Below are 25658 nucleotides of genomic sequence, written 5' to 3'. Positions count from 1 at the left end.
ATTCAGCAGGATCTCCTTGTAAATCTATTCTAAGTTGTGTCTGATAAGCCCAAGCTCCTGATCCCTCCCACTCCCTCCCCCTCCCATCAGGCAGCCACAAGTCTCTTCTCCAAGTCCATGATTTTCTTTTCTGAGGAGATGTTCATCTGTGCTGGATATTAGATTCCAGTTATAAGTGATATCATATGGTATTTGTCTTTGTCTTTCTGGCTCATTTCACTCAGGATGAGATTCTCTAGTTCCATCCATGTTGCTGCAAATGTCATTATGTCATTCCTTTTTATGGCTGAGTAGTATTCCATTGTGTATATATACCACATCTTCCGAATCCAATCCTCTGTCGATGGACATTTGGGTTGTTTCTATGTCCTGGCTATTGTGAATAGTGCTGCAATGAACATGCGGGTGCACGTGTCTCTTTTAGGTAGAGTTTTGTCCGGATAGATGCCCAAGAGTGGGATTGCAGGGTCATATGGAAGTTCTATGTATAGATTTCTAAGGTATCTCCAAACTGTCCTCCATAGTGGCTGTACCAGTTTACATTCCCACCAACAGTGCAGGAGGGTTCCCTTTTCTCCACAGCCCCTCCAGCACTTGTTATTTGTGGATTTTTATTAATGATGGCCATTCTGACTGGTGTGAGGTGGTATCTCATGGTAGTTTTGATTTGCATTTCTCTTATAATCAGCGATGTTGAGCATTTTTTCATGTGTTTGTTGGCCATCTGTATATCTTCTTTGGAGAACAGTCTATTCAGGTCTTTTGCCCATTTTTCCATTGATTGATTGGTTTTTTTTGCTGTTGGGTTGTATAAGTTGTTTATATATTCTAGAGATTAAGCCCTTGTCGGTTGCATCATTTGAAACTGTTTTCTCCCATTGTGTAAGTTGTCTTTTTGTTTTCTTTTGGGTTTCCTTTGCTGTGCAAAAGCTTTTCAGTTTGATGAGGTCCCATGGGTTTATTTTTGCTCTAATTTCTATTGCTTTGGGAGACTGACCTGAGAAAATATTCATGATGTTGATGTCAGAGAGCGTTTTGCCTATGTTTTCTTCTAGGAGTTTGATGGTGTCCTGTCGTATATTTAAGTCTTTCAGCCATTTGGAGTTTATTTTTGTGCATGGTGTGAGGGTGTGTTCTAGTTTCATTGCTTTGCATGTTGCTGTCCAGGTTTTCCAGCAATGCTTGCTGAATAGACTTTCTTTTTCCCATTTTATGTTCTTGCCTCCCTTGTCAAAGATTAATTGACCATAGGTGTCAGGGTTTATTTCCGGATTCTCTATTCTGTTCCATTGGTCTGTCTGTCTGTTTTGATACCAGTACCACACTGTTTTGATGACTGTGGCTTTGTAGTATTTCTTGAAGTCTGGGAGAGTTATGCCTCCTGCTTGGTTTTTGTTTCTCAGGATTGCTTTGGCGATTCTGGGTCTTTTGTGGTTCCATATAAATGTTTGGATTGTTTGTTCTAGTTCTGTGGAAAATGTCATGGGTAATCTGATAGGGATTGCATTGAATCTGTAGATTACTTTGGGTAGTATGGCCATTTTTACAATATTGATTTTCCCAATCCAGGAACATGGAATATCTTTCCATTTCTCTACATCTTCTTTGATTTCTTTGATTAAAGTTTTATAGTTCTCGGCATATAGGTCCTTTACCTCCTTGGTCAGGTGTATTCCGAGGTATTTGATTTTGTGAGGTGCAATTTTAAAAGGTATGGTATTTTTGTATTCCTTTTCTAATATTTCATTGCTGGTATACAGAAATGCAACTGACTTCTGAATGTTAATCTTATATCCTGCTACTTTGCTGAATTTATTAATCAGTTCAAGTAGTTTTGGGGTTGAGTCCTTAGGGTTTTCTAGGTATAGTATCATGTCATCTGCATACAGTGACAGTTTGATCTCTTCTCTTCCTATATGGATGCCTTTTATTTCTTTTGTTTGTCTAATTGCTGTGGCTAGGACTTCCAAAACTATGTTGAAGAGCAGTGGTGAGAGTGGGCTTCCCTGTCTTGTTCCAGATTTGAGTGAGAAGGCTTTCAGTTTTTCCCCATTGAGGATTATATTTGCTGTAGGTTTATCATAAATGGCTTTGACTATATTCAGGAATATTCCCTCTATACCCACTTTGGCGAGGGTCTTGATCATGAATGGATGTTGGACTTTGTCAAATGCTTTTTCTGCGTCTATTGAGATGATCATATGATTTTTTGACTTTTTTTTGGTTAATGTGGTGTATGATGCTGATTGATTTGCGTATGTTGAACCATCCTTGTGAACCTGGGATGAACCCAACCTGGTCATGGTGTATAATTTTTTTGGTATGTTGTTGGATTCAGTTGGCTAAGATTTTGTTGAGAATTTTTGCATCTATATTCATCAATGATATTGGGCGATAGTTTTCTTTTTTGGTGGTATCTCTGCCTGGTTTTGGAATGAGGGTGATGGTGGCCTCATAGAATGTCTTTGGGAGTAGTCCTTCTTCTTCAACCTTTTGAAAGAGTTTAAGGAGGATGGGCATCAATTCCTCTTTATATGTTTGATAAAATTCACCTGTGAAGCCATCTGGTCCTGGACTTTTATTTGTAGGGAGTGATTTTATGATCTCTTCAATTTCATTTCTAGTGATCAGTCTGTTCAGTTGGTCTGTTTCTACTTGATTCAGTTTTGGCAGGCTGTAAGATTCTAGAAAATTGTCCATTTCTTCCAGATTGTCAAACTTGTTGCCATATAGTTGTTCATAGTATTCTCTTATGGTTTTTTGTATTTCTGCTGTATCTGTTGTGATTTCTCCTTTTTCATTTATAATTTTGGTTATTTGGGTTCTTTCTCTCCTCTTTTTAGTGAGTCTGGCCAGGGGTTTGTCAATTTTGTTCACCTTTTCAAAGAACCAGCTCTTGGTTTTATTAATTTTCTCTATTGTTTTTTGAGTCTCTATTTTATTGATTTCTTCTTTGATCTTTATAATTTCCTTCCTTCTGCTGACTTTAGGACTTTTTTGTTCTTTTTCTAATTTGTTTAGGTGGAGGGTTAAGTTGTCAATTTGGGATCTTTCTTCTTTTTTGAGAAAGGGCTGTATTGCTATAAATTTTCCTCTGAGCACTGCTTTCGCAGCATCCCATAGATTTTGAAGGGTTGTGTCTTCATTATCATTTGTTTCAAGGTAGTTTTTAATTTCCTTCTTGATTTCCTCATTGACCCATTGGTTTTTGAGTAGCATGTTGTTTAGTCTCCATGTAGTAGGTTTTTTGTCATTTCTTTTCCCATGGTTGGTTTCTAATTTCATGGCATTGTGGTCAGAGAAGATACTTGAGATAATTCCTATGCTCCTAAATTTATTGAGATTCTCTTTGTGTCCCAATATGTGGTTGATTCTTGAGAATGTTCCATGAGCATTTGAGAAGAATGTGTATTCTGCTTTTTTTGGATGTAGTGTCCTGAAGATATCAATGAAGTCTAACTTTTCTATTGTTTCCTTTAGGATCTCTGTTGCTTTGTTGGTTTTCTGTCTAGAGGATCTGTCCATTGATGTGTGGGGGGTATTTATGTCTCCTACTATGATTGTATTCTCATCAATATCTCCCTTTATGTCTGTTAATATTTGTTGAATGTATCTGGGTGCTCCTATATTTGGGGCATATATGTTGACGATAGTAACATCCTCTCCTTGGATGGATCCCTTAATCATTAAGTAGTGTCCTTCTTTGTCTTTCTTTATGTCTTTTGTTTTAAAGTCTATTTTTTCTGATATGAGTGTTGTGACTCCTGCTTTTCTATCATGTCTATTGGCGTGAAATATTTTTCCCCACCCTTTCACTTTCAGTCTATATGTAGCTTTTGTCCTAAGGTGAGTTTCTTGTAGGCAGCATATTGAAGGTTTTGGCCTTTTTATCCACTCAGCCACTCTGTGTCTTTTGATTGGGGCATTCAGTCCATTGACTTTTAAGGTGATAATTGATAGATGATTATTTATTGCCATTTGATCCTCGTGTTCCAGTTGATTCTATGGTTCTCCATTCTTCCTTTTTTTTCTTTTTGGTTGGATGGTCTCCTGTTATTATCTGCTTGAGTGTATTTTTTTTTTTCATTTTATGCAAATGCAATATTTGGTTTTGGCTTGTGGTTGCCCTGTTTTTTAAGTATGCTAACCCCTTCCCATAATTGTGTGTTTTAGCCTGATGGTCCTGTGAGTTCAAACACTTCATTACTATATTAAAATTAAGTAGAGAAACATACAAACAAACAAACTAAGAGGGTTATTTACTTCCTAACATCCCTTGCCCACATTTTATGGTTTTGATGACTCTTTTTTATTTTTTTCTTTTTAATTTTATTTTGTTTGAGGCATGTTCATGATTAAATCTGTATGGTGGCTTATTTGAGTGACTACTCTCTGATTTCGGTTTCCTCAGTCCTAGTTCTTCCTCTTTTTTTTTTTTTCTTTTCTTTTCTTTTTTCTTCCCTTTCCTTCCTTTCTTTTTGGTTTAGAGAATCCCTTTCAATATTTCCTTTAACCTGGGTTTTGTGTTGCTGTATTCTTTAAGTTTTTGTTTGTTGGAAAAATTTTTTATTTCCCCTTCTATTTTAAATGATATTCTTGCTGGATAGAGTATTCTAGGTTGCATATTTTTTCCTTTGAGCACTTTAAATATCTCTTGCCATTCCCTCCTGGCCTGTAGTGTTTCTGTAGAGAAATCAGCTGATATTCTTATGGGGGTTCCCTTGTAGGTAACAGGAACTCCAATTTTGATTTTTTTTTTAATGTATAATGATTTTTATTTTTTTCCATTACAGCTGGTTTACAGTGTTCTGTGAATTTTCTACTGTACAGCATGGTGACCCAGTTACACATACATGTATACATTCTTGATTTTGAAATAGTTTCAAACTTACCAGAAAAATTACAAAAATAATACATTTTTGTTTTTCTCAACCATTTGACAGTAAGTTTCTGACAAATGGTACCCTCATTCCAAATACTTTAGTGTGTATTTCCTACAAACAAGGGTCTTCTCCCACATAACAATAAAGCTATCAAAAATCGAGACATAAACACTGATTTCTTTTGACTCACAGTCATCATTCAAACTCTATCAACTATCCTTATACTATATTTTATAGTAAAAGAATCCAATTCAGTATAAAGTGTTCATTTAGCTACCATGATTTCTTTTCCCCCTCAAGTTTATCTAGATATATTTGCTATTATAGCATTATGTAAGTTTAAGGAGTATAGCAAAATGACTTTACTTACATCGTGAAATGATTAACATAATAAATTTAATGAACATCCATCATTTCATATGGATATAAAATAAAAGGAAATGGAGTTTTTTTCATGATGAGAACTCAAGAATTACTCCCTTTGCCTGTAAGTCTGTTTTTGTTTTGTAGATAGGTTCATTTGTGCCATATTTTAGATTCCACATATAAGTGATATGACATAGTATTTGTCTTTCTCTTTCTGACTTACTTCACTTAGTATGAGAATCTCTAGTTGCATCCATGTTGCTGCAAATGTCATTTTGTTCTTTTTTATGGCTGAGTAGTATTCCATTGTATATATGTATCACATCTATACAAAGGGGGGGGGAGTGGGATGGATGGGGAGTTTGGGATTGGTAGATGCCAAGTATTACATTTAGAATGGATAGGCAGTGAGGTTTTACTTTACAGCACAGGGAACTGTGTCCAGTCTCTTGGGATAGACCATAATGGAAGAAAATAGGAGAAAAAGAATGTATATATATGGGTGGATCACTCTATAGCAGAAATTGATTCAACACTGTAAAGCAACTATACCCTAATAAAAAATACAAAAAAAGAATTACTCCATTAACAATTCTCATATATAATGTATAGCAGTGTTAATTATATTAATTAGGTTGTACATTACATCCCTAGTACTTACTTATTTTATAATTAGAACACTTCTATCTTCCTGTAGTGCTATTCCTTGGGAGTGATAGGTGTGTGACACATATGTTTTTAATTTAATTAAGCAAATTTTATCCAGAGTAATCTGGCCAAATGCCTAGACATCGTGAACCTGAACTAATTAGAGTCACAAAGGAGGGGTTGGGTGTGAAATGTTTGAAGGTAAAGAATAGTCAAATCCATATCACAAAGGCAATAAAAATATTCAGAGAGTTACATGAAGTCCTTTCACTTTTTTTTTTGTGATTCTGGGTTAAAATGCAAGTAGTGGTTAAGAATTACAGGAATTGGGAAATATTTGGCAGGTGAATGTTTAAAACTCAGAAGCTTGGTAACTTCAAGGAAGACAGTGAGCTATTAAATTACCATTTGACACTCCAAATTCCAATATGAAAGGATGCTTTGTTATCAAGTTTAGTTGACAATGTAAATACTCAAGTTGTCTATAGCTCAACAGCGATTTCATTTTTCAGTTGAAATTGTTTTACTCGGATTCTACACAGACTAAAGTGGACAGATTTTGACTCCTTTTTTTCTGTTGTTTTATAACATCTCTGTTGTACAGAAACCCTAGTAAGAATTAGGTGAGCATCTATATTACGACAAATATGACAGAAAATACCGAGGACTATAAGGTATTTCACAAACATTTATTTCCTTTTGATTAGAAAAATGAAGAGTCCTTGTAGAAGTTTGAAAAATTTAGAAAAGTATAAAGAAGAAAATGAACAACCAGGAATTATTGCATTCTGATTTAACTCAACCACTTGTCTTTCTCTCATTTGGATTACTCGTAACAGCTTCCCTTGCTCAACCCAGCAGCCAGAGGAATCCTGCTAGGATGGTAATCAGATCATATCATTCCTCAGCTCAAAACCTCCAGTGTTCCCCACATCACTCAGAGTAAGAGCCAAAGTACTTACGATGCCCTGCAAAGAAAGCCCTGTGTGGCCCCCTCGCCCTTTCTTACTTTTCTTACACTGCTTTCTTACTTTTCTGTGATAATGCAGGATATGCTCTTACTTCTCAACCCTTTTGTCTGGAGCCCTCTCCCCCTAAAATATCTGCAAAGCTCCTCCTTTACCTTTTTCAAGTCTTCTCTCAAATGTCATTTTTTTTTTTTTTCAGTGAGGGCTTCCACCACTTCCACTGTCCTCCTACATCCCTGCCCCCCTTTCCACACCATCCCATTATCACCATAGAGCATCCCATATATTTATTTACTTTGCTTATTACTGTCTCCTGCTACAAGAATGTAAGTTCCATAAAGGCAGAGCATTTATCTGGTTTTGTTTGCTCCTATATTAATTCTCTAATGTATAACAAACCGCCCCAATATTTAGTCACTCAAAATAACAGTGGTTTATTTTCTCATGATTTTAGTGACTATGGAACTTGTGAGGGGCTTGGTTTGATGGTTCTGGCTCAGGGTCCTTCATGAGATTCAGTTAGATGTTGGCTGAGACTTTAGTTATCTAAAGACTTGACTGAGGCTGGGGGTTTCCTTGCAGAGCAACTCAGCTAACTCACGTGGCTGTGGGTTAGTTCTGGCTATTGCTAGGATGCCCCAGATCCTCCCCAGGAGAATCTCTCTGCAGAGCTATTTGAGTGTCCTCAGCTGTGGAAGCTGGATACCCCAAGACTGAGTAATCCAAGAGAGCAAGGGAGAAACTGCAGTGTCTTTTACTCCCTAGACTCAGAAGTTATACTCTATTGCTTCCCCTATATTTTTGAAATCATATATACCGACCCCAATCAGTGATGAAGGAGGCTACAAAAGGTGTTATATACCTGGAGGTAAGGCTCATTGAAGACTAGTGCAGCTGCTATATTCCCCATGCATAAAACAGCGCCTGGTACGTAAGGGGAACCCAAACATTATTTTTGAACAATGAATAAATTCTACCACTTAGATTTTTAAAAATATATTATTTTGAAGCCTTTTATCTAAGAAGATATTTTGTTGTTTATTAAAAATTGGAATTTTTCTTTAGATAAAAATTTATAATCTATAAATGTAAGCATATACTTACTAAGTGTATTTTAAAATATATTTAGGCGTTCCCTCTGTGGCACAGTAGGTTAAGAATCTGACTGCAGCCGCTCAGTCACAGAGGCGTGGATTTAATCCCTGGCCCTGCACAGAGGGTTAAAGGATTTTGTGTTACCACAGCCACTACCTTTTAAGATCTTTACACACACACACACACACACACACACACACACACACACACACAGTGTCTGGTTCTGTGTCTCTGGAGAAACCTGCTAACACAGCTGAGTATAGAGATTAGAACCCAAGGAGCACCAGAGAGGATGGGTGGATAACAAATGGAAGCTCTACGTATGTTTAGGGAGAAACTTTCCTCCCCAAAAGAGAAAATTCTAGCATCACGTTAGTATGTCGATGACAATAATTAAGAGGGAGTGAAGTTGGTTACTTACGTTAGAAAGGGTGTAATAGTGTGAGTTCGGTGGATGGGCAAGGCTAGTGCCCCAGACCCTCAATGAGGGATGGTGAGATCCATGCTGGGGAACTTCTTGGAATGAGGGTGTTTCAAGCCTTGCTTGGAATAATGGAGTTATGAGTATTGTTCTTGATAGACTACACTGCCCTTTCCTAGAGGACAGAAGAGGAGAAATAAACATTAGCAGAGTTGATGACAGACTGTCTGTTAGCACCCTGATTTCTCTTTGTCATTAGATTTCAGAGTTGACAGAAATATAATGACAGAGTGACATTGACTTACTCATGCCAAGCCAAGGGACAATGAGCTAAATTCCTTGGCAGGTGAATTATTTTGGCTTGACTTATCTGGACTTTTCAACACTTTTCTGATATTTATACAACTTCATTTCCTTTTAAGTAATCTTACCTCTCTCCTTTTCTCTTTCATGCTTTCTTTACTTTTATAATATGCTCAGAGAAGACATGAAACACTATTAAACAGGGTATGGATATATTTCTATAAGAAAATAGAGTGAGACTAAACAGAAGAACAAAAATGTAGGACATGGGGTTTTAGCAATGTACTCCTGTCTTAAGATGCAGGAGAAAATGTTTTGCTCTAGTTTCTGAAAGTTCTGATCTGAAAAGTGACTTACGGGTGATTTATAGTCTCTGTTCCAAGAATTCTTATCCAAGCATGAAACCCTGGTCCCTTGAGTAAGATCTTTAGCCCCTTTGGGCCTCAGTGTAATCTCTTGGCGAGATTGTCTTATGCAATTCTGACCTCAATATAACCTTAGAAATGGCAAATTAAAAAAATAGAAACTGTATCTAGTTATCAGCTCCATAAAATCAACACTCCTAACAAGATATCAAATGATAAGACAGTCCTGTGGTTAATCAGTCCCAGCTGCACAAATCACAGGACTTGACGCATGAAGGAAATAGGCACAAAGAGCACCTTGGACTTGGGACTCGGCAGATTGGGCCTGTGTCCTTGACTGTGCGGGTTGCCTCTGTAGGTAACTGAGGAATGAGGAACCTTGCTCATGTCAGTTTCCTGCTGGATAAAAATCAGATGAAAATAGCCACTTCAATTCACATTTAGAATTTCTAAAAAGAATCACTGGAGAGACCCCGACATCAAATGCTATCACTTATATGTGGAATCTAAAAAAAGAACACAATGAAACTTCTTTGCAGAACAGATACTGACTCAAGGACTTTGAAAAACTTATGGTTTCCAAATGAGACAGGTTGGGGGGTGGGGGGATGCACTAGGGGTTGGGATGGAAATGCTATAAAATTGGGTTGTGATAATCATTGTACAACTATAAACATAATAAAATTCATTGAGTAATTAAAAAATAAAAAGAATCACTGGAAAAATTGTACATCTCAGAAGAGTCTGTGTATGCCTCCTAACAAAAGAATATTAATTCATACCTTGATATTTCCTTAATGATCTACTATACTTTTTTTTTTTTTTTTTTTTTTTTTGCTTTTTAGGGCTGCACTCACAGCATACAGAGGTTCCCAGGCTAGGGGTAAAATCGGAGTTGTAGATGCTAGCCTACTCAACAGCAATGCAGAATCCAAGCCACGTCTGTGACCTACACCACAGCTTACAGCAACACTGGATCCTTAACCCACTGAGTAAGGCCAGGGATAGAACCTGCATCCTCATGGATGCTAGTCAGATTCATTAACTGCTGAGTCATGACAGGAAGTCCATTAATTAAATATCTTTATGGCTAAAGTTGTAACTTACAAGTTATAGTGCCTGATTCATTGAGGAGAAGTGACTTAAGCATGCTTTTCTGCAAAGGAAGCTTGTATTGGATCTAATGGTTCACGAATAAAGTGGAGAGTTCCCTTGTGGTGCAGTGGGTTAAGGATCCCAAATTGTTACTGCACTGGCTCGGGTCATTGCTGTGGCATGGGTTTGAGCCATGGTCTGGGAACTTCTACATGCCATGGGCATGGCCAAAAAAAAAAAAAAAAAACCCTGAACTGGAGATGGTCATATCTTTGATCAGGATTCCTGGGTTCGCTGGTCAGTGTTAATCTTGCTTTACTTGTTTACACTTGATGGTTGTGATCCCAGAGACAGAGTCTCCTTGTCAAGGAGAAAGTCCACACAAAGTTAAAAAAAAGTTACTTAGCAAGTAAATACGTTGATTGATTTGAGGGAGTAGAAGTTTTTGTGCCCCCAAGGTTTCTTTTGTTGTTGTTGTTGTTGTTGTTTTCCCTTTTTTACAGCTGCACCTGTGGCATATGAAAATTCCAGGGCTAAGAATCAAATTGGAACTGCAGCTGTAGGTCTACACCATAACCACAACAACACTGGATCCCAGCCACATTTTGACCACAGCTTGTGACAATGCCAGATCCTTAACCCACTGAACAAGACCAGGGAACCCAAGTCCTCACAGAGACAACGCTGTGTCCTTAACCCACTGAGTCACAGTAGCAACTCCCCACCCAGATTTTTTTTAAAAAACTAAAACACACAGAAAATTGTAAGAATGGCATTATGAGCACCCAAACATCCCTCACTCACTTGAGGATCAGTTGCAGACATCAGGGTACTTTGGCATTATGGCTTTAGCATTCCTCTCCTAAAGTATTCCCAGTACCACCATTACACCCATGAAAATTAACATCATGTCAATAATATCACATAGTGTCCACACTTACATTTCTCCAGTTGTTCTCAAGGCATCTATAACGCCCACCCCCAACTGTCACCACCCACACCCTCACGCCTCCAATCTGGGATCTAATTGAGGGTCACATGTTATGTTTAGTTGTTACGTATCTTTTATCCCTTAATCCACATTGTGTGAATATTCTATCCACCAATAAGCAAAACTTTCACTCAGGAGTAGTGCCCATTACCACTCCTTGCCTGAACCATATAGTACATTGATCTTGCAAAAATTGTTGTTTTAAATCTCTTATTTCATTGGTATTTAGTAGCTGAGGTTCTCTCATAAAGATGCTCACTGTCTCTCATTCTGTCTCACTATGAACTCGTGGATATTTGAGGGAAGGTTTTAATGGATTATTATCATTATTCTTTCTGATGGCCAAATTGTCTGAAATTCGGCAGTGGAACCTCCTACAAGTTGACCTCTGGTGTTTGTGCTTGTGTGTGTGTTAACATAACCTCATTAGTTTTTTTGTGGGTTTGTTTGTTTATTTTTTATTTTTTGGTTTTTAGGGCTGTACCTGTGGCATAGGGAAGTTCCCAGGCCAGGGGTCAAATCGGAGCTACAGCTGCCAGCCTACACCCCAGCCACAGCAACTCCGAATCTGAGCCACATCTGTGACCTACACCACAGCTCATGGCAATGCCGGATCCTTAACCCACTGAGCAAGGCCAGGGATCGAACCTGTACCCTCACGGATCCTAGGTGAATTCATTAAACACTGCGGCACCAAAGGAAACTCCGGTTTATTTTTTAATTTATTTTTGCATGGTAGTTTCAGGTTTATAGCAAAATTGAGGGGTATGTGCAGAGAGTTCCCATGGACCCTTTACTCCTACACATGCAGAGCCTCAACCATTATCAGCAGTCTCCCACCAGAGGGTACCTTTGCTACAAATGATGAATTTTCATTGACACATCATAATCACCCATGTTCATAGTTTCATTCTTGGTGTTTTGCATTTTATGGATTTGGACAAATGTGTAATAACATGTATTCATTATAAAAATATCATACAGAATAGTTTTTACTGTCCTGAAAATCCTCTGTGCTCTGCCTATTTATCTCAGCACCCCCTTGGCAACCACTGCTTTTTACGGTCTCCATAATTGTGTCATTCTCAGAATGTCATATAGTTGGAATCATACAGTGTGTGGCCATTTCACATTTGGCCTATTTCACTTAGCAATATGCAGTTCTTGCCTCCATGTCTTTTCATGATGATAGCTCATTTTTTTTTTTTTACTACTAAGTAATGTTCTGTACCATAATTATTCATTCACCTACTGAAGGACATCTTGGTTGCTCCCAAATTTTGGCAATTATAAATCAAGCTGCTACAAATATCCATGTGCAGTTTGCTGTGTAAACATAAGTTTTAAACTCATTTGGGTAAATACCAAATAGTGTGACAGCTGGATTGTATGGTGAGTATATGCTTAATTTTGTAAGATGTTGCCAAACTGTTTCCCATAGTGGCTCTACCATTTGCATCCCCACCAGCAATGAATGATCCATATTATTTCCAGCATTGATGTATCAGTGTTCTGGATTTTCACCAGTTCTAATAGGTGATCTCTCATTTTAGTCTGCATTTCCCTGGTGACATATGATGTGGTACTTTTTTTATATGCTTAGTTGCCATCTTTGGTGAAGTCCACGTTAAGCTCTTTGGCACATTATAAAAATCAAGTTGTTTTTCTTATTGTTAAGTTTTAAGGGTATTTTGTAATCTTGAATAACAGTCCTTTGTTTTATGTGTCTTTTCTAAGTATTTTCTCCTAGTCTATGGCTTATTGTCACATTCTCTTGATTTACTAGTTTTTTAAAAAAAATTTTTTTGTTATAGTTGATTTACAATGTTTGTTGATTCATTAGCTTTTGAACCCTTCCTCCCTTTCTTCCTTCTTTCCTTCCTTCCTTCCTTCCTTCCTTCCTTCCTTCCTTCCTTCCTTCCTTCCTCCCTCCCTCCCTCCCTCCCTCCCTTCCTTCCTTCCCTCCTTATTCTTAAAGAGAAACAAACAGTTACAAATATAAAAGTAGGTATGGGACTTTATAAGAAGTCCATAAGTAAGGAGCCATAAAGTTTGTTTTCTCACCTTCATTGGCATTGGGGTGTTATTGCTTTTAGCATCTTTCCGTGAAGAGAATATTCAAATCCAGCACTGCAGTGTCCATCTTAGCTTCTGCCATTTCTTATTTGTATAAACCAGAATGAAAACCATTGACTCCAGAGGTTATTAACATATTTTTTCATTGTTCTTTCTTAAAAAAACACACACACACACACAAAAAAAATGGGAATTATCACTATGGCTCAATGGCTTAAGAATCCAACTGCAGGGAGTTCCTGTCATGCCTCAAGGGTAATGCACCTGACTAGGATCCATGAGGATGTGGGTTCAATCCCTGGCCTCACTCAATGGGTTAATGATCAGGTGTTGCCATGGGCTGTGGTGCAGGTTGCAGATGCAGCTCAGCTCCTATGTTGTTGTGGCGTAGGCTGGTGGCTATAGCTCCTATTCCACCCCTAGCCTGGGAACTTCCATATGCTGCAAGTGCAGCCCTAAAAAGACAAAAAACAAAAAACAAACAAACAAAAAAAAAACCAAAAGAATACAAAAAAAAGGAAAGAAAAAAGAATCCAACTGCAGCAGCTCGGGTGCTTGAGGAGGCACAGGCTCGATCCCCAGCCCAGCACAGGCACAGTGGGTTAAAGGATTCTTCTTAGGTTGCAGCTACAAGCTCAGATTCAGTCCATGGCTTGGGAACTTTCATATGCCTGTGGGTGTAGCCATAAAAAAATATCGACATAAAAATGGTTTCAGAACCACAATACCAATATTATTACCCAATCAACTCTTAGCAGTAAAAAGATTGTCTTACATTTCTTAGTATGCAATGTTCTCCATTAAGGGTATTCTACTAATAGAGCAGCCAGAGTACTCTATTCAAAACTTATTTTTTTTTCTGTGTGGTTATAATAGCACCTTAATATACAGTTAAGTTCATCTGTTTCTGTCTAAAATCAATTTTAGGGTTTGTTTTTTTAATCTTCTTTAATTTTTTGAAAACATAAAACATTTATGATTAGAAAGTTAAAAAGATAACTGAGAAATCTCACTCTCATCCTTATCCTTCCACAACCTCCCCCATTCTCTATAAGGAACCATTTTTGTTAATTTGTGGTTTATCCTCCAGAAGTTTTTGGAGAAAATCTGCAAATACTTATACAAGTTCTTATTTCCCTTTAAACAAAATGTAGTATACTATATATTTTGCCCCTTTGCTTTCCTCCCCCTTTTTTCCCATTGTGTGGATGCTCTACAGATTATCTAACTGGTTCCTATAAATGGTCACATTGCTCTTTTGAAAAAATGGGTAGACTGCATAATAAACTCAAACCAGAGGAAACTGTGTACCCAAGCAGTAAAAGTAACAATTTGGGAAGGATTTGAAGCCTGCTGATTGGATCTTCTTTAACAATTCTGATCCATTTATTCAATGACTATTCTTGAGCATTAGGAACTGATCTTTACTTAGAGCATCATTCACCTTGATATGCTAAATCATCTCAGTTACTGAAAATGGGTACACCAAGCTCCTTACAGAGAGATTCCTTGGGTTAATAAAATATTAGGCAGGTGATCTGAGACAAGCTCACCATGAAAAAGTGGTTCATGGGATTTTGAACTTTCACAGTCACTGTCACTGCATTTATACAGTGCATAAATATATCCCCAACCATATCTACAGACTTAGTGGAGAATTAGGACACTTGGCTAAGTAATCCAAACTTAACTTTTCAAGGTAATATTCTTAAATAAATGCAAGATATATGTTAAATACATATAAAGTATATATGTATACAGTACAGTTACACATATCTTATACATATATATATCTTATATGTTTATATATATTTTCTATACACACATATATATTGATAGATGATATATATACACACACATATACATGATATATACACATGCACACATACTTATTGTACTCTGGTGAAAGTGAATATAGATCAGAACTTTTTTTTTTTTTGGTTTTTAGGCATATGGAGGTTCCCAGGCCACAGCAACATGGGATCTGAGCCACGTCTGTGGCCTACACCACAGCTCATGGTAACACCAGATCCTTAACCCACTGAGCTAGGCCAGGGATAGAACTCATATCCTCATGGATACTAGTCAGGTGTGTTACCTCTGAGCCACAACGGGAGCTCCCTTAAACACCTTTTTTTTTTTTGCTTTTTAGGGCCGCACCTGCGGCATATGAAGGTTCCCAGGCTAGGGGTCTAATCGGAGCTTCAGCTGCTGGCCTCCACCCCAGTAACGCCAGATCCGAGATGTATCTGCGACCTACACCACAGCTCACAGCAATGCCAGATTCTTAATCCCCTGAGCGAGGCCAGGGATCCAACCCGTAACCTCATGGTTGCTAGTTGGCTTCATTAACCACTGAGCCACAGGGAACTCCTCCTTTAAACTATTTTTAGGTTTTTTGAAGTACAGTTGATTTACAATGTTGTGTTAATTTCTGCTGCAGAACAGATGATTCAGCCATACATATATGCACATCTTTTCCCACATATGTTATCACAGGACATTGAGTAGGTTTCCCTCTGCTATACAGCAGGTCCTCTTTCATCCATCCATTCCATATACAAAAGTGTGCATGTGCCAATCCCAAGCCCACAATCAATCTTCCCCTCTCCCGCTTTGGTTACCATAAGTTTTCCAAGTCTGTGAGTCTGTTTCTGCTTTGTAAATAAGTTCATTTTATCATTTAAAAAAATCCACATACAGGTGATATCATATGATATTTGATCAGAACTTATTCTTAAAAGTATGGTTCCTATTATATTCTTGGCATAAAGGAACCCTGTTGTGCACAGAATGTGGAATATGGAAGCCTGGGCCTTCCCCTAGATGCAAGAGAAGCATAGAGTTTATTGTACTTAATTCTGTATGAAAACTTTTTCTTCTGTTGTGTTCTAACCTCATGAAGAACTACATAAGCAGGAGCTATAGGCTTACTATAGGGAATCTAGGTCAGGTCTAAAGAATAGTTCAAATTGATCCTTTCTTAGTGGTTCCTAAACAATGCAGTAGTCACCAAAAGAAGGACCTCCTGGGACTTGCAATTACTACATTATGCAGAAGCCCTGTGGATGGCAAGAGAAAAGGAAAGATATTTAAACAGCTACTCTTAAGTCTTCTATGGAAGGCTCATGCCCCTTAAGAAGCTCTTTGCATTAGTTTGTCCATAAATAATACAGCACAGTTCAATGTAAAATTTCATAGGAACCTAACTCAAACCCTTACACAGCTGGAACAATAATTATTACCCTGGTGGGTCACCCAGTTTGCTTCATTTTTCACTGGGAACCCAGAACACCCACCACACCAGAACAAGAATTTAAGGCTCTACAGTCAGTTCAGGCTTATTTCTAAGGCAGCAAGACTATGAGGCATCCAGGAAAAGACAGCTTGAACACCTTCTTCCTTGCAGGGTCAAGAAGGCAACAGAATTTCAGGACCTACTGTCAGTAAGGAGGCTTGGTATCCTCAGTCCCCAAGCCCAGGTCTGCAGAGGGTGAAGAGGTGGGGGCAGAGGCAGCAAGAATGGGCGGGTGGAGATCCCTTCCTATTTAAGTAGGACTCCTATTAGCTGCCTCATTTCCTTTTCTCCTAACTATGGGTCTCTTATAGTATCTTCCTCAAAAAAATGTGTGTTAATGTCTTAGCTAAGACTCTGGGCAGTGATAAATCCTTAATAAATAGCAGCTACTTTTTTTTTTTTTTTTTTTTGCTTTTTAGGGCCGCACTAGTGGCATATGGAGGTTCCCAGGCTAGGGGTCCAGTCGGAGCTACAGCTACTGGCCTACGCCACAGCCACGCAGGATCCCAGCAGCGTCTGCTACCTACACCACAGTTCACATCAATGCGGGATCCTTAACCCACTGAGCGAGGCCGGGGATCAAACCCGCAACCTCATGGTTACTAGTTGGATTTGTTTGCACTGCACCACAAGGGAAACTCCACAGCTAAATTATTTTTGTGGCTATTACCACTGTCATTATTGCACTGTATTGGTAATCACCACTACCATCACAACCTCCTCACGTCACCACTGAATGCCCACCTCCCAGCCTGGCGGCTCCGGGCTGGGCCTGGGTGACTCATTCATTCCCAGGGCAGCCCTCCAGGCAACACTTTCTGTGATGGTCACTTCTCAGAAGGCAGGAAATCCCCTCTGGAAACCCTTCTCTCTTTCTTTCCATCTTCCCTAACTCCATCCTCACGTCCATGTCTCCTTCTCAAGCCCCATCTCTCTTTCCTGAGTTCAAACTAATTGTAACATGGTTCGCACTGTGGACTCAGGCCAGCTCCTCCCGCTCCTCCTCGCCCTCCCACGCGGGGAGCCTCCCGTGCCCGCCACTGCCCCCTGGCGGCAGAGGCCGACAGCGCCTTGGCCCCCGGGTTCAAGGGCTCCCACTTCGGCCGGGCTGAGGCCCGCGATCTCCGCCCCTGCCTGGGCCACGGCCTGCCCCCTCTCCCCAGAGTCGGCTCGCGCGCCCGCCCCGCTCCCTCCCTCCTCTAGCTTCTCCGCCACTTCTTCCTTTGCCTTCCACCCCGAAGAACCATGTCGAGGTTCAGCTGGGGATACGGCGAGCACAACGGTGAGCGCCTTTCGCGGATCAGAGCGGGTGGGAGGGCTCTGCTCAGGGGGCAGCCGAGGGGACCGACTGCTGTCCGGGATCCCGCGAACCTCACTCTGCCCATCCGCACTTGCGGGAAACTTTTCTGTTTCTCTTGAGAACCGGCAGCGCGCTCGGAGCCAAACGCAGCAAGCGGAGGGAAGGGAGGCTTGCCCTACACCTACTAGAAAAGCGCCTCCCCCCACCCCCTGCTCCCCAGGCTATTGGTATTGTGGGTGAGTTGGTATGTCTTGGCCCTGCCAAGACCCCCGAATCTTCATAGATGTGCACTCACTTTTCATTTGAAAAGTAGAAAACTTTCCCAATCAAAAGCACGGGATTAGAAATCTAATGACATAATTTCTATGAATTAAGGGCAAGTTTATTTTCAGTCTTTTAAACTCATTAGGGGAAACATCATGGAACATATTTGAAAATATACTTAAAACTTAATGAATTGCAACACTGAAAATTTAAGCTGCCTTCTTGGCAATCAAAATACTGCAAATTTCTTAATAGCTGTTCCTATAAAATATTCCCATGGCAACTTGTAATTGCTTGACTGGTACTGCTGGTTTTAGGAAGATCTTAGATTTTTTTCAGGGAAATGAAGTTATAGTTTTCATTCTCATCTCTACCCTTTCTTCTTCCACACTTGCAGAGACTGGGGATCAGAAAGGATTATTGAAATTTTAACACTTTGGTAAAAATGTGCTTATTGATGGAAGCAGCAGTAATAAGATGTATGCTTTTCTTCTTGTATATTGCAAATTATCAAAAGTAAACCATTTGTCTTGTTTTTATGTTAAACTGGTTATTTCAAATAATGGTTATTTGAAATAATTGCAGTGACACCAAGAAAGCATTATAGTGAATCATTGTCAAATTAAGTCTGTGAATAATTATAGTAATAGTAGTAATAACAATGAATATTTTCCTTGGATTAACATGAGCAGTACTTTATAGTTCATGTTATAGAAAGTTTACTTTCACTATGAAACAGAAAAGTATCATTTCTAGTTGTAGCCTTTTTGAGGCCCTGATTAACTTGCCAGTGTAAAAATTGCAGCAGGTGAAATTTAGAGTTTTAATAATGAAAACTATAATTTGGTGGATTTCTCTTTGATTTTCCATTTATGTTTCAGAAAAAAAATCCACAAAACAAATTTCTTTTAATTGCCTTCTCTCCTGGAATATTTTTTGTTATCGTTGTTTAGTAGTTATTGGATGCTCACAGTGCTCTCACTATGGTTAGGAAGAAGGGTATTTTCAATCACTGAGTGCTGATTACTCTTTAATATGTTAGAAAATATTGATTCCAATGAAACTTATCTGAAATTTAAAAAATTCATTTTAGCAATTAAAAGGTACAAACTTCCAGTTACAAAATAAATGAATCACAAGGATGAAATGTACAGTGGGGGGAATATAAGCAACAATGATGTAATATCTTTGTATGGTAACAGGTGGTAACTAGACTTATCATGGTGACCATTTTGAAGTGAACAAAAATATCAAATCACTGTGTTGTGCACTTGCATTGTAGGTAAATTATGCTTCAAAAACAAACAAACAAACTCATAGAAAAAGAGATCAGATTTGTGATTACCAGAGTGGGTAAGAAGGATGAGTTGGATAAAGGGGGTCAGAAGGTACACAACTTCATTTAAAAAATAAGTACTATGGAGTTCCCGTCGTGGCTCAGTGGTTAACGAATCCAACTAGGAACCATGAGGTTGAGGGTTTGATCCTTGGCCTTGCTCAGTGGGTTAAGGATCTGGCGTTGCCATGAGCTGTGGTGTGGGTCGCAGACGTGGCTCGAATCCCGCATTGCTGTGGCTCTGGTGTAGGCTGGTGCCAACAGCTCCGATTAGACCCCTAGCCTGGGAACCTCCATATGCCACGGGAGCGGCCCTAGAAAAGACAAAAAAAGAAAAAAAAAAAGTACTAGAATTTGAAAAGGTACACTCACCCCAGTGTTCATTGCAGCACTGTTTACAATAACCAAGACATGGAAGCAACCTAAAGTTCATCAAAGGAGGAATGGATAAAGATGTGCTGCATGTATAAAATGGAATATTACTCAGCCATAAAAAAGAAATAATGCCATTCACAGCAACCTGGATGGACCTAGAGATTATCATATTAAGTGAAGTTAATCAGACAGTGACAGACATCATATGATATCACTTATATGTGGAATCTAAAAAAGGATACAAATGAACTTATTTGCAGAGCAGAAATAGACCCACAGACTTAGAAAAACTTATGGTTACATAAGTTTTTATGGTTACTTAAGGGGACAGGTGGAGGGGGAGTTAAGTTGAAAAACTTATGGTTATTTAAGGGGTCAGGAAGGGAAGAAAGGGATGGACTGGGGGCTGGGATTGGTGTATGCTCACTGAGGTATATGGAATGATTGGCCAACGGGGACCTGCTGTACAGCACAAAGAACTCTACCAAATATTCTGTGATAATATCTGTGGGAAAGAATCTGAAAGAGAATAGATGTGTGTCCATGTGTAACTGAATCACTTTGCTGTACAGCAGAAATTATCACAACATTGTAAAGCAACTATACTTCAATAAAACTTTAAAAACTGAAAAAGTATGAGAGATTTAATGCACAACATGATACATATAATTAACACCACCGTGCATTATATATAAAAGTTGTTAAGAGAGTAAATCCTAAGAGTTCTCATCACAAGGAAAGACTATTTTTTTCTTTAATTTTTTTTCTTTTTTTCTTTTTATGGCCGCACTTGTGGCATATGGAAGTTCCCAGACTAGGAGTTGAATAGGGCTAGGGGTTGAATCGGAGCTGCAGCTGAGACCTACACCACAGCAACACCAGATCCAAGCTGTGACCAGTACCACAGCTTGTAGCAATGCTGGATCCTTAACCCACTGAGCAAGGCTAGGGATTGAACCTGCATCCTCATGGAGACTATATCCATCGGGTTCTTAACCCACTGAGCCACAATGGGAACTCCTCTTTTTTCTATTTCTTTAATTATTTATCTGTATGAGAAGACCGATGTTCACTAAACTTATTGTGGTAATCATATTGTGCTGTAAGTCAAATCATCATGCTGTACACCTTAAACTTATGTAGTGCTGAGTATCAATTATATCTCAATAAAATTGGAAAAAAATTGAAAACATTAAAAAAAAAATCCATCTTAGAAAAGCCATTAGCAAAGCATGGTTTTTGTATTTCTGCTGAGAATTACAGGGCCATTCCTTGTTTTCAGATTCAATAGCTTTGTGACACCACATCTTTAAGTAGATCAAACTTTGGCAAAATCCTATTGGAAATGTGTTGTATCCTGATGAGGCATGTTTTGTTGCTTGTTTTCACCTTAGACTGGAAAGAGCAGTGGTTGAGCAGATAAAAGGAAACATAAGCTGGGAATAGTAGCAATGATAAAAGGGAACATCTGAGGTATTGGAAGGGATTACCATCTTCATAAACAACTTCTACCACTGACCTTTGATAGTTTTATTAGTCTGGTTTAGGAAATGTTGCAATCACTGAAAACTGCCCATCTCTATGGATATTTAAAAGTTCTTGAATCAGTGGAAGAAGCACCATATATCTCTATAACTATGTTTAAATGGATTTTTTTTTTTTTTGTCTTTTTAGGGCTGCACCTGCGGCATATGGAGGTTCCCAGGCTAGGGGTCGAATGGGAGCTGAAGCCTCTGGCCTATGCCACAGTCACAGCAATGCCAGATCCCAGCCGCGGCTATGACCTACACCTCAGCTCACAGCAATGCCGGATCCTTAACCCACTGAGCGAGTCAGGGTGCCAGGAGTCGATCCTGCGTCCTCATGGATGCTAGTCAGATTCATTTCCACCAAGCCACCACAGTAACTCCTTAAATGGATTTAAAGTTGGAAGTTTTGGAAACATTTTAAAAGGGGAGGTCCTCTTTAAGAGGCAGGGAAATGAACATTCCTAGTGGCTAATAGATAATATTGACTAATTGATGCAAAGTGATATTGTTTTTATCTTATTTTGGTTTGCCTCTGCTTTTAAACATAGTTCTGGTCCTAAAGGATTAGAAATAGGAGAGTAAAGGAATTAAGAGGAGAAAGAAGCTCTTCCTGACTGGAAAAAAGTTAACAACGTTATGACACATGTGTTGCTTATTTGAAATCTGATCCTCAGGTGGTATCTGTGGGCAGTAAAAAAAGGTCTAGATTGTATATAAAAAGAGTACTGGACAGACTCAGAGTATTTATATAAGTAAATATTTCTATATGAGAGTATTTAATAAATAAGGAAATGCAATGCCTTTTCTCCAATAAGCAAGGATTTTTGATGTTCAAGTTGCTTTCAAGTCCAAAGTGTATAATTCATAAGAGAACAACGTCCAAGTTATGTTTGTGGTTTTGTATTCATGCTGTGACTTTTTGTACCTGAAGCACATGTGAAGGAAGGAATTTATGCTTTCTTCTTTGCAAAAAAAAGGGACAGTAATAGGAACATAAGATTTAGAGATTGAAGCTGTGAATAATTGTGATATGCAAAAAAGGAGAATAATAGGAACACAAGATTTAGAGATTGAAGCTGTGGATAATTGTGTTATGTTTGCATTTCTTGAAATTTCATTCTAAACCTTATCTTTAAAAAATATTTGTTGTTGGTAGTAACGTATGCTTAATTAACTGTCATACTGTGTCATTTTAGTAAGTACTTGAGTCTTAGAGAAATCTTAGACTTAATTGGTTAGTGAAGTAAGGAAAAACTTAGCAGTCCTGTGCTCTACTGACCTGGTATAAATTGCAGCCATAGGAGAGGAGATAGTAAGAACCCCTAACCTGTTAAGTGACTCACATCTGTAGAATGGCTTGGAGCTTACTTGAAGCTGCAACCTTGCCATTGATTTTGAAACAGAACTTGGATCAAGTCTGCCAGAGAAATGAAGAGACCAGACAAAGGAACTGCCAGTTTATCGATTCATCTCAATTTACCAAACGTGCGTCTGATTTTGGAAACGATGTAATTTTGACCTTGTGAATAGAGGACCTGGTAGATAATTATCCCTTGTACTGGAATTCAAATATTGTATTGGCAAAATAATCACAGAGGGACCTTTTGAAATACAGAAAGAGAGAAATAAATTATTCTCCAACTCCACTGCAGAAAATCAAGTTTTACACTTCCTGACATGGTGTAGTCATCTTACATGGATTTTTCTATGCGAATAATGTATGTATTTTTCTTTAGTATGCCTGTTGCACATTCACAGGAAATCGAGTTGAGGCCTGGGTGCCACAGAATATACAGTAATTAAGAACTACACCCCTTTCTTGCTACACGGCTTTCTCAGCTCTATTATTTCTTTCAGCTCATAAACTTGACCTGGGGAGCTATCACAGCTCATTTTTGGAGCTGAGACTGAATCTTATTGTTTTCAACCATGAACTGTACTGTTGTTTTTAATTTGGTGGAAGGCGTTTATAAAGGACTTTATAAAACTTACATGCTCTTTTGTCTATAAGGGTTAGTTTAAGTCTGAAGATGAATTGAGGCAAACCAGGAGGTTTCCACACCTATAATAAAATCAACCAGTCTTGTAGAACAAAATAAAACAATTAGATGTTAAAGTGCTAAGGATGAAGATCTTTTTTTTGTTGGTTTTTGTAACTTTCTTCAATCTCAGGTACAGTGCTTTGTACTCAGCAGGTATTTGGTGAATGAAATAACTTATTTTTATTTATTTATTTATTTATTTATTTTTTACCACTGTACAGCAAGGGGATCAAGTTATCCTTACATGTATACATTACAATTACATTTTTTCCCCACCCTTTCTTCTGTTGCAACATGAGTATCTAGACAAAATTCTTAATGCTACTCAGCAGGATCTCCTTGTAAATCTATTCTAAGTTGTGTCTGATAAGGAAATAACTTATTTAATCCTTTTCTTTTGGTCTTTTATGTTAAAGGTCCTGTTCATTGGAATGAATTTTTTCCTATTGCTGATGGGGATCAACAATCTCCGATTGAGATTAAAACCAAAGAAGTGAAATATGACTCTTCCCTCAGACCTCTTAGTATCAAGTATGACCCAAGCTCAGCTAAAATCATCAGTAATAGTGGCCACTCCTTCAGCGTTGACTTTGATGACACAGAGGACAAATCAGGTTAGTTTTTTTTTGTTTTTTTTTTTTTTCCTGTGAGGTGCTTGGCTGATTGGATGGCATGTCTTTATCTTTTGTATGTGAAATACATACGTTCTGTATATTCCATATTAGTACTTTGCTAGAACTTGTAATAAAAGTTTTGTTTAATTAGTTCATGGGATGATGTCTTTTATTCTGTGAATATATAGAAGACCCACAACAATGACAAATAACTCCCAACTACTTTATTTGCTAACTTAATAACTGAATGAAGTAGAAAATGAACATTTAATCCATCTTCAAGCATACCTCCTGCCCAAAGAATAGATGTTAACAAGCTTAAAAGTAAGGTGGAAGAGAGGATTTTAGAGAGCATCATATTCTGGAATACTTTTTAAGGCTTCTAACAAATTATTTTTATTTTTAGTCTAATATTAGGATGGGGCTGCCTTTATTTATTTATTTATTTTTGTTTGTTTGTTTTGCTTTTTAGGGTCACACCTGAGGCATATGGATGTTCCAGGGCTAAGGGTCAAAATGGAGCTGCAGCTGCCAGCCTACACCACAGACACAGTAACATGGGATCAGAGCTGTGTCTGTGACCTATACCACAACTTACGCCAATGCTGAGTTCTTAACCCATTCATCAAAGCAAGGGATCAAACCTGCATCCCCACGGGTACTAGTCAGGTTCATTTCTGCTGAGCTACAACGGGAACTCAGAGGCTGCCTTTATTAATGAAAAATTAATTATTATAATAAATATATAATAAATTTATAATTTACAGTTAAAATTATAATAAATCTATTATAGTTACATTATAAAAATAATTGGAAGAAAGTCTTCAGTTATTCATTAAACTCAGATTTTGTTTAGTAATATCTTGTGTTAATGTAATGCTATATTTTCAGCAAAAATTAAACTCTCATTACATTTCTTCCTCATATTTGTTAAATTCAAAAGAGATCCATTTTTCATCAGAGAATTTTAAAAAAAGCATAAAGAAAGATTAACACATGGCATTTTCAACTTTGGAGGGGAGGAGGAAACTCACTTTTTACATACATTCACTTGTCTTTCCTTTAAGCCCTCAGTTTTATGAATCTGTAATAACAGATGTGGTTGATGTGATGGGTAGATTGTAAAGGTACAAAGTTTATACCACCCACAATGGTAGCTTGATACTGAGATCGTAAAGATTTCTCAGACAGAAGACTGAAGCTACCCATCCCTACTTTTAGAATAAGAAATGATTAGATTGTACTTCATCTAAAACTTTTCATAACAACCTTAGTCATAAACAGTTTTCACTCTAATTTGCTTAGTGATGATCTGAGTTCTCTCTTTCTCCTCCTTCTTCTCTCCCTCCCTTCCTTTCTCCTCCTCTCATTTTCCCTCTACCTTAAGTTCATCAGTGGAATTGATTTGTCTGTGTTTCCAGATTTGACACTGTGTCTGTGATGGGTAATGTATGCCCTCTCTCATAAGTGAAAGTTTAATTTTTTATCTAGATAGTAATAAAATGACCAAGGTTAATCGAAAATATCCATAAAATACTTTGTATTCCTCTGAGATAGAAGCTACATGAAAAAGGTCATGATTCTCCTTTTTTCTCAAGACAAATGAAGAGCATGGGGATTAAATTAATTAAAAGGTAGAAACCACCATGACTAAAATAAGTTGTTGCTGATTTTTCTTTTTCTTTGGTT

General features: G+C 38.2%; 1 protein-coding gene across 4 annotated transcripts in view; it reads left to right on the top strand.

The window, feature by feature from the left end:
- LOC100152714 (carbonic anhydrase 13) overlaps window positions 1-25658 on the top strand; it is a 62217-nt gene that overhangs the window by 2166 nt on the left and 34393 nt on the right. The window contains exons 1-2 of one of the 4 annotated variants that reach the window (XM_001924462.6): window positions 17558-17791; window positions 23772-23969. In XM_001924462.6, the coding sequence (XP_001924497.3) occupies window positions 17755-17791; window positions 23772-23969 (235 nt within the window). In that variant the 5' untranslated portion in view covers window positions 17558-17754. Of the gene's footprint in view, window positions 1-17557; window positions 17792-23771; window positions 23970-25658 lie in introns of those variants that run through there. The other 3 variants (XR_002343230.1, XM_013996642.2, XM_013996643.2) reach the window with 3 other exon arrangements.

This window comes from Sus scrofa, chromosome 4, assembly GCF_000003025.6.
Source record: "Sus scrofa isolate TJ Tabasco breed Duroc chromosome 4, Sscrofa11.1, whole genome shotgun sequence".
In the NCBI taxonomy this organism is placed as follows: Eukaryota; Metazoa; Chordata; class Mammalia; order Artiodactyla; family Suidae; genus Sus; species Sus scrofa.
Note: the sequence above shows the minus strand (reverse complement) of the source record. Positions and strands in the feature narration are given on the sequence as shown.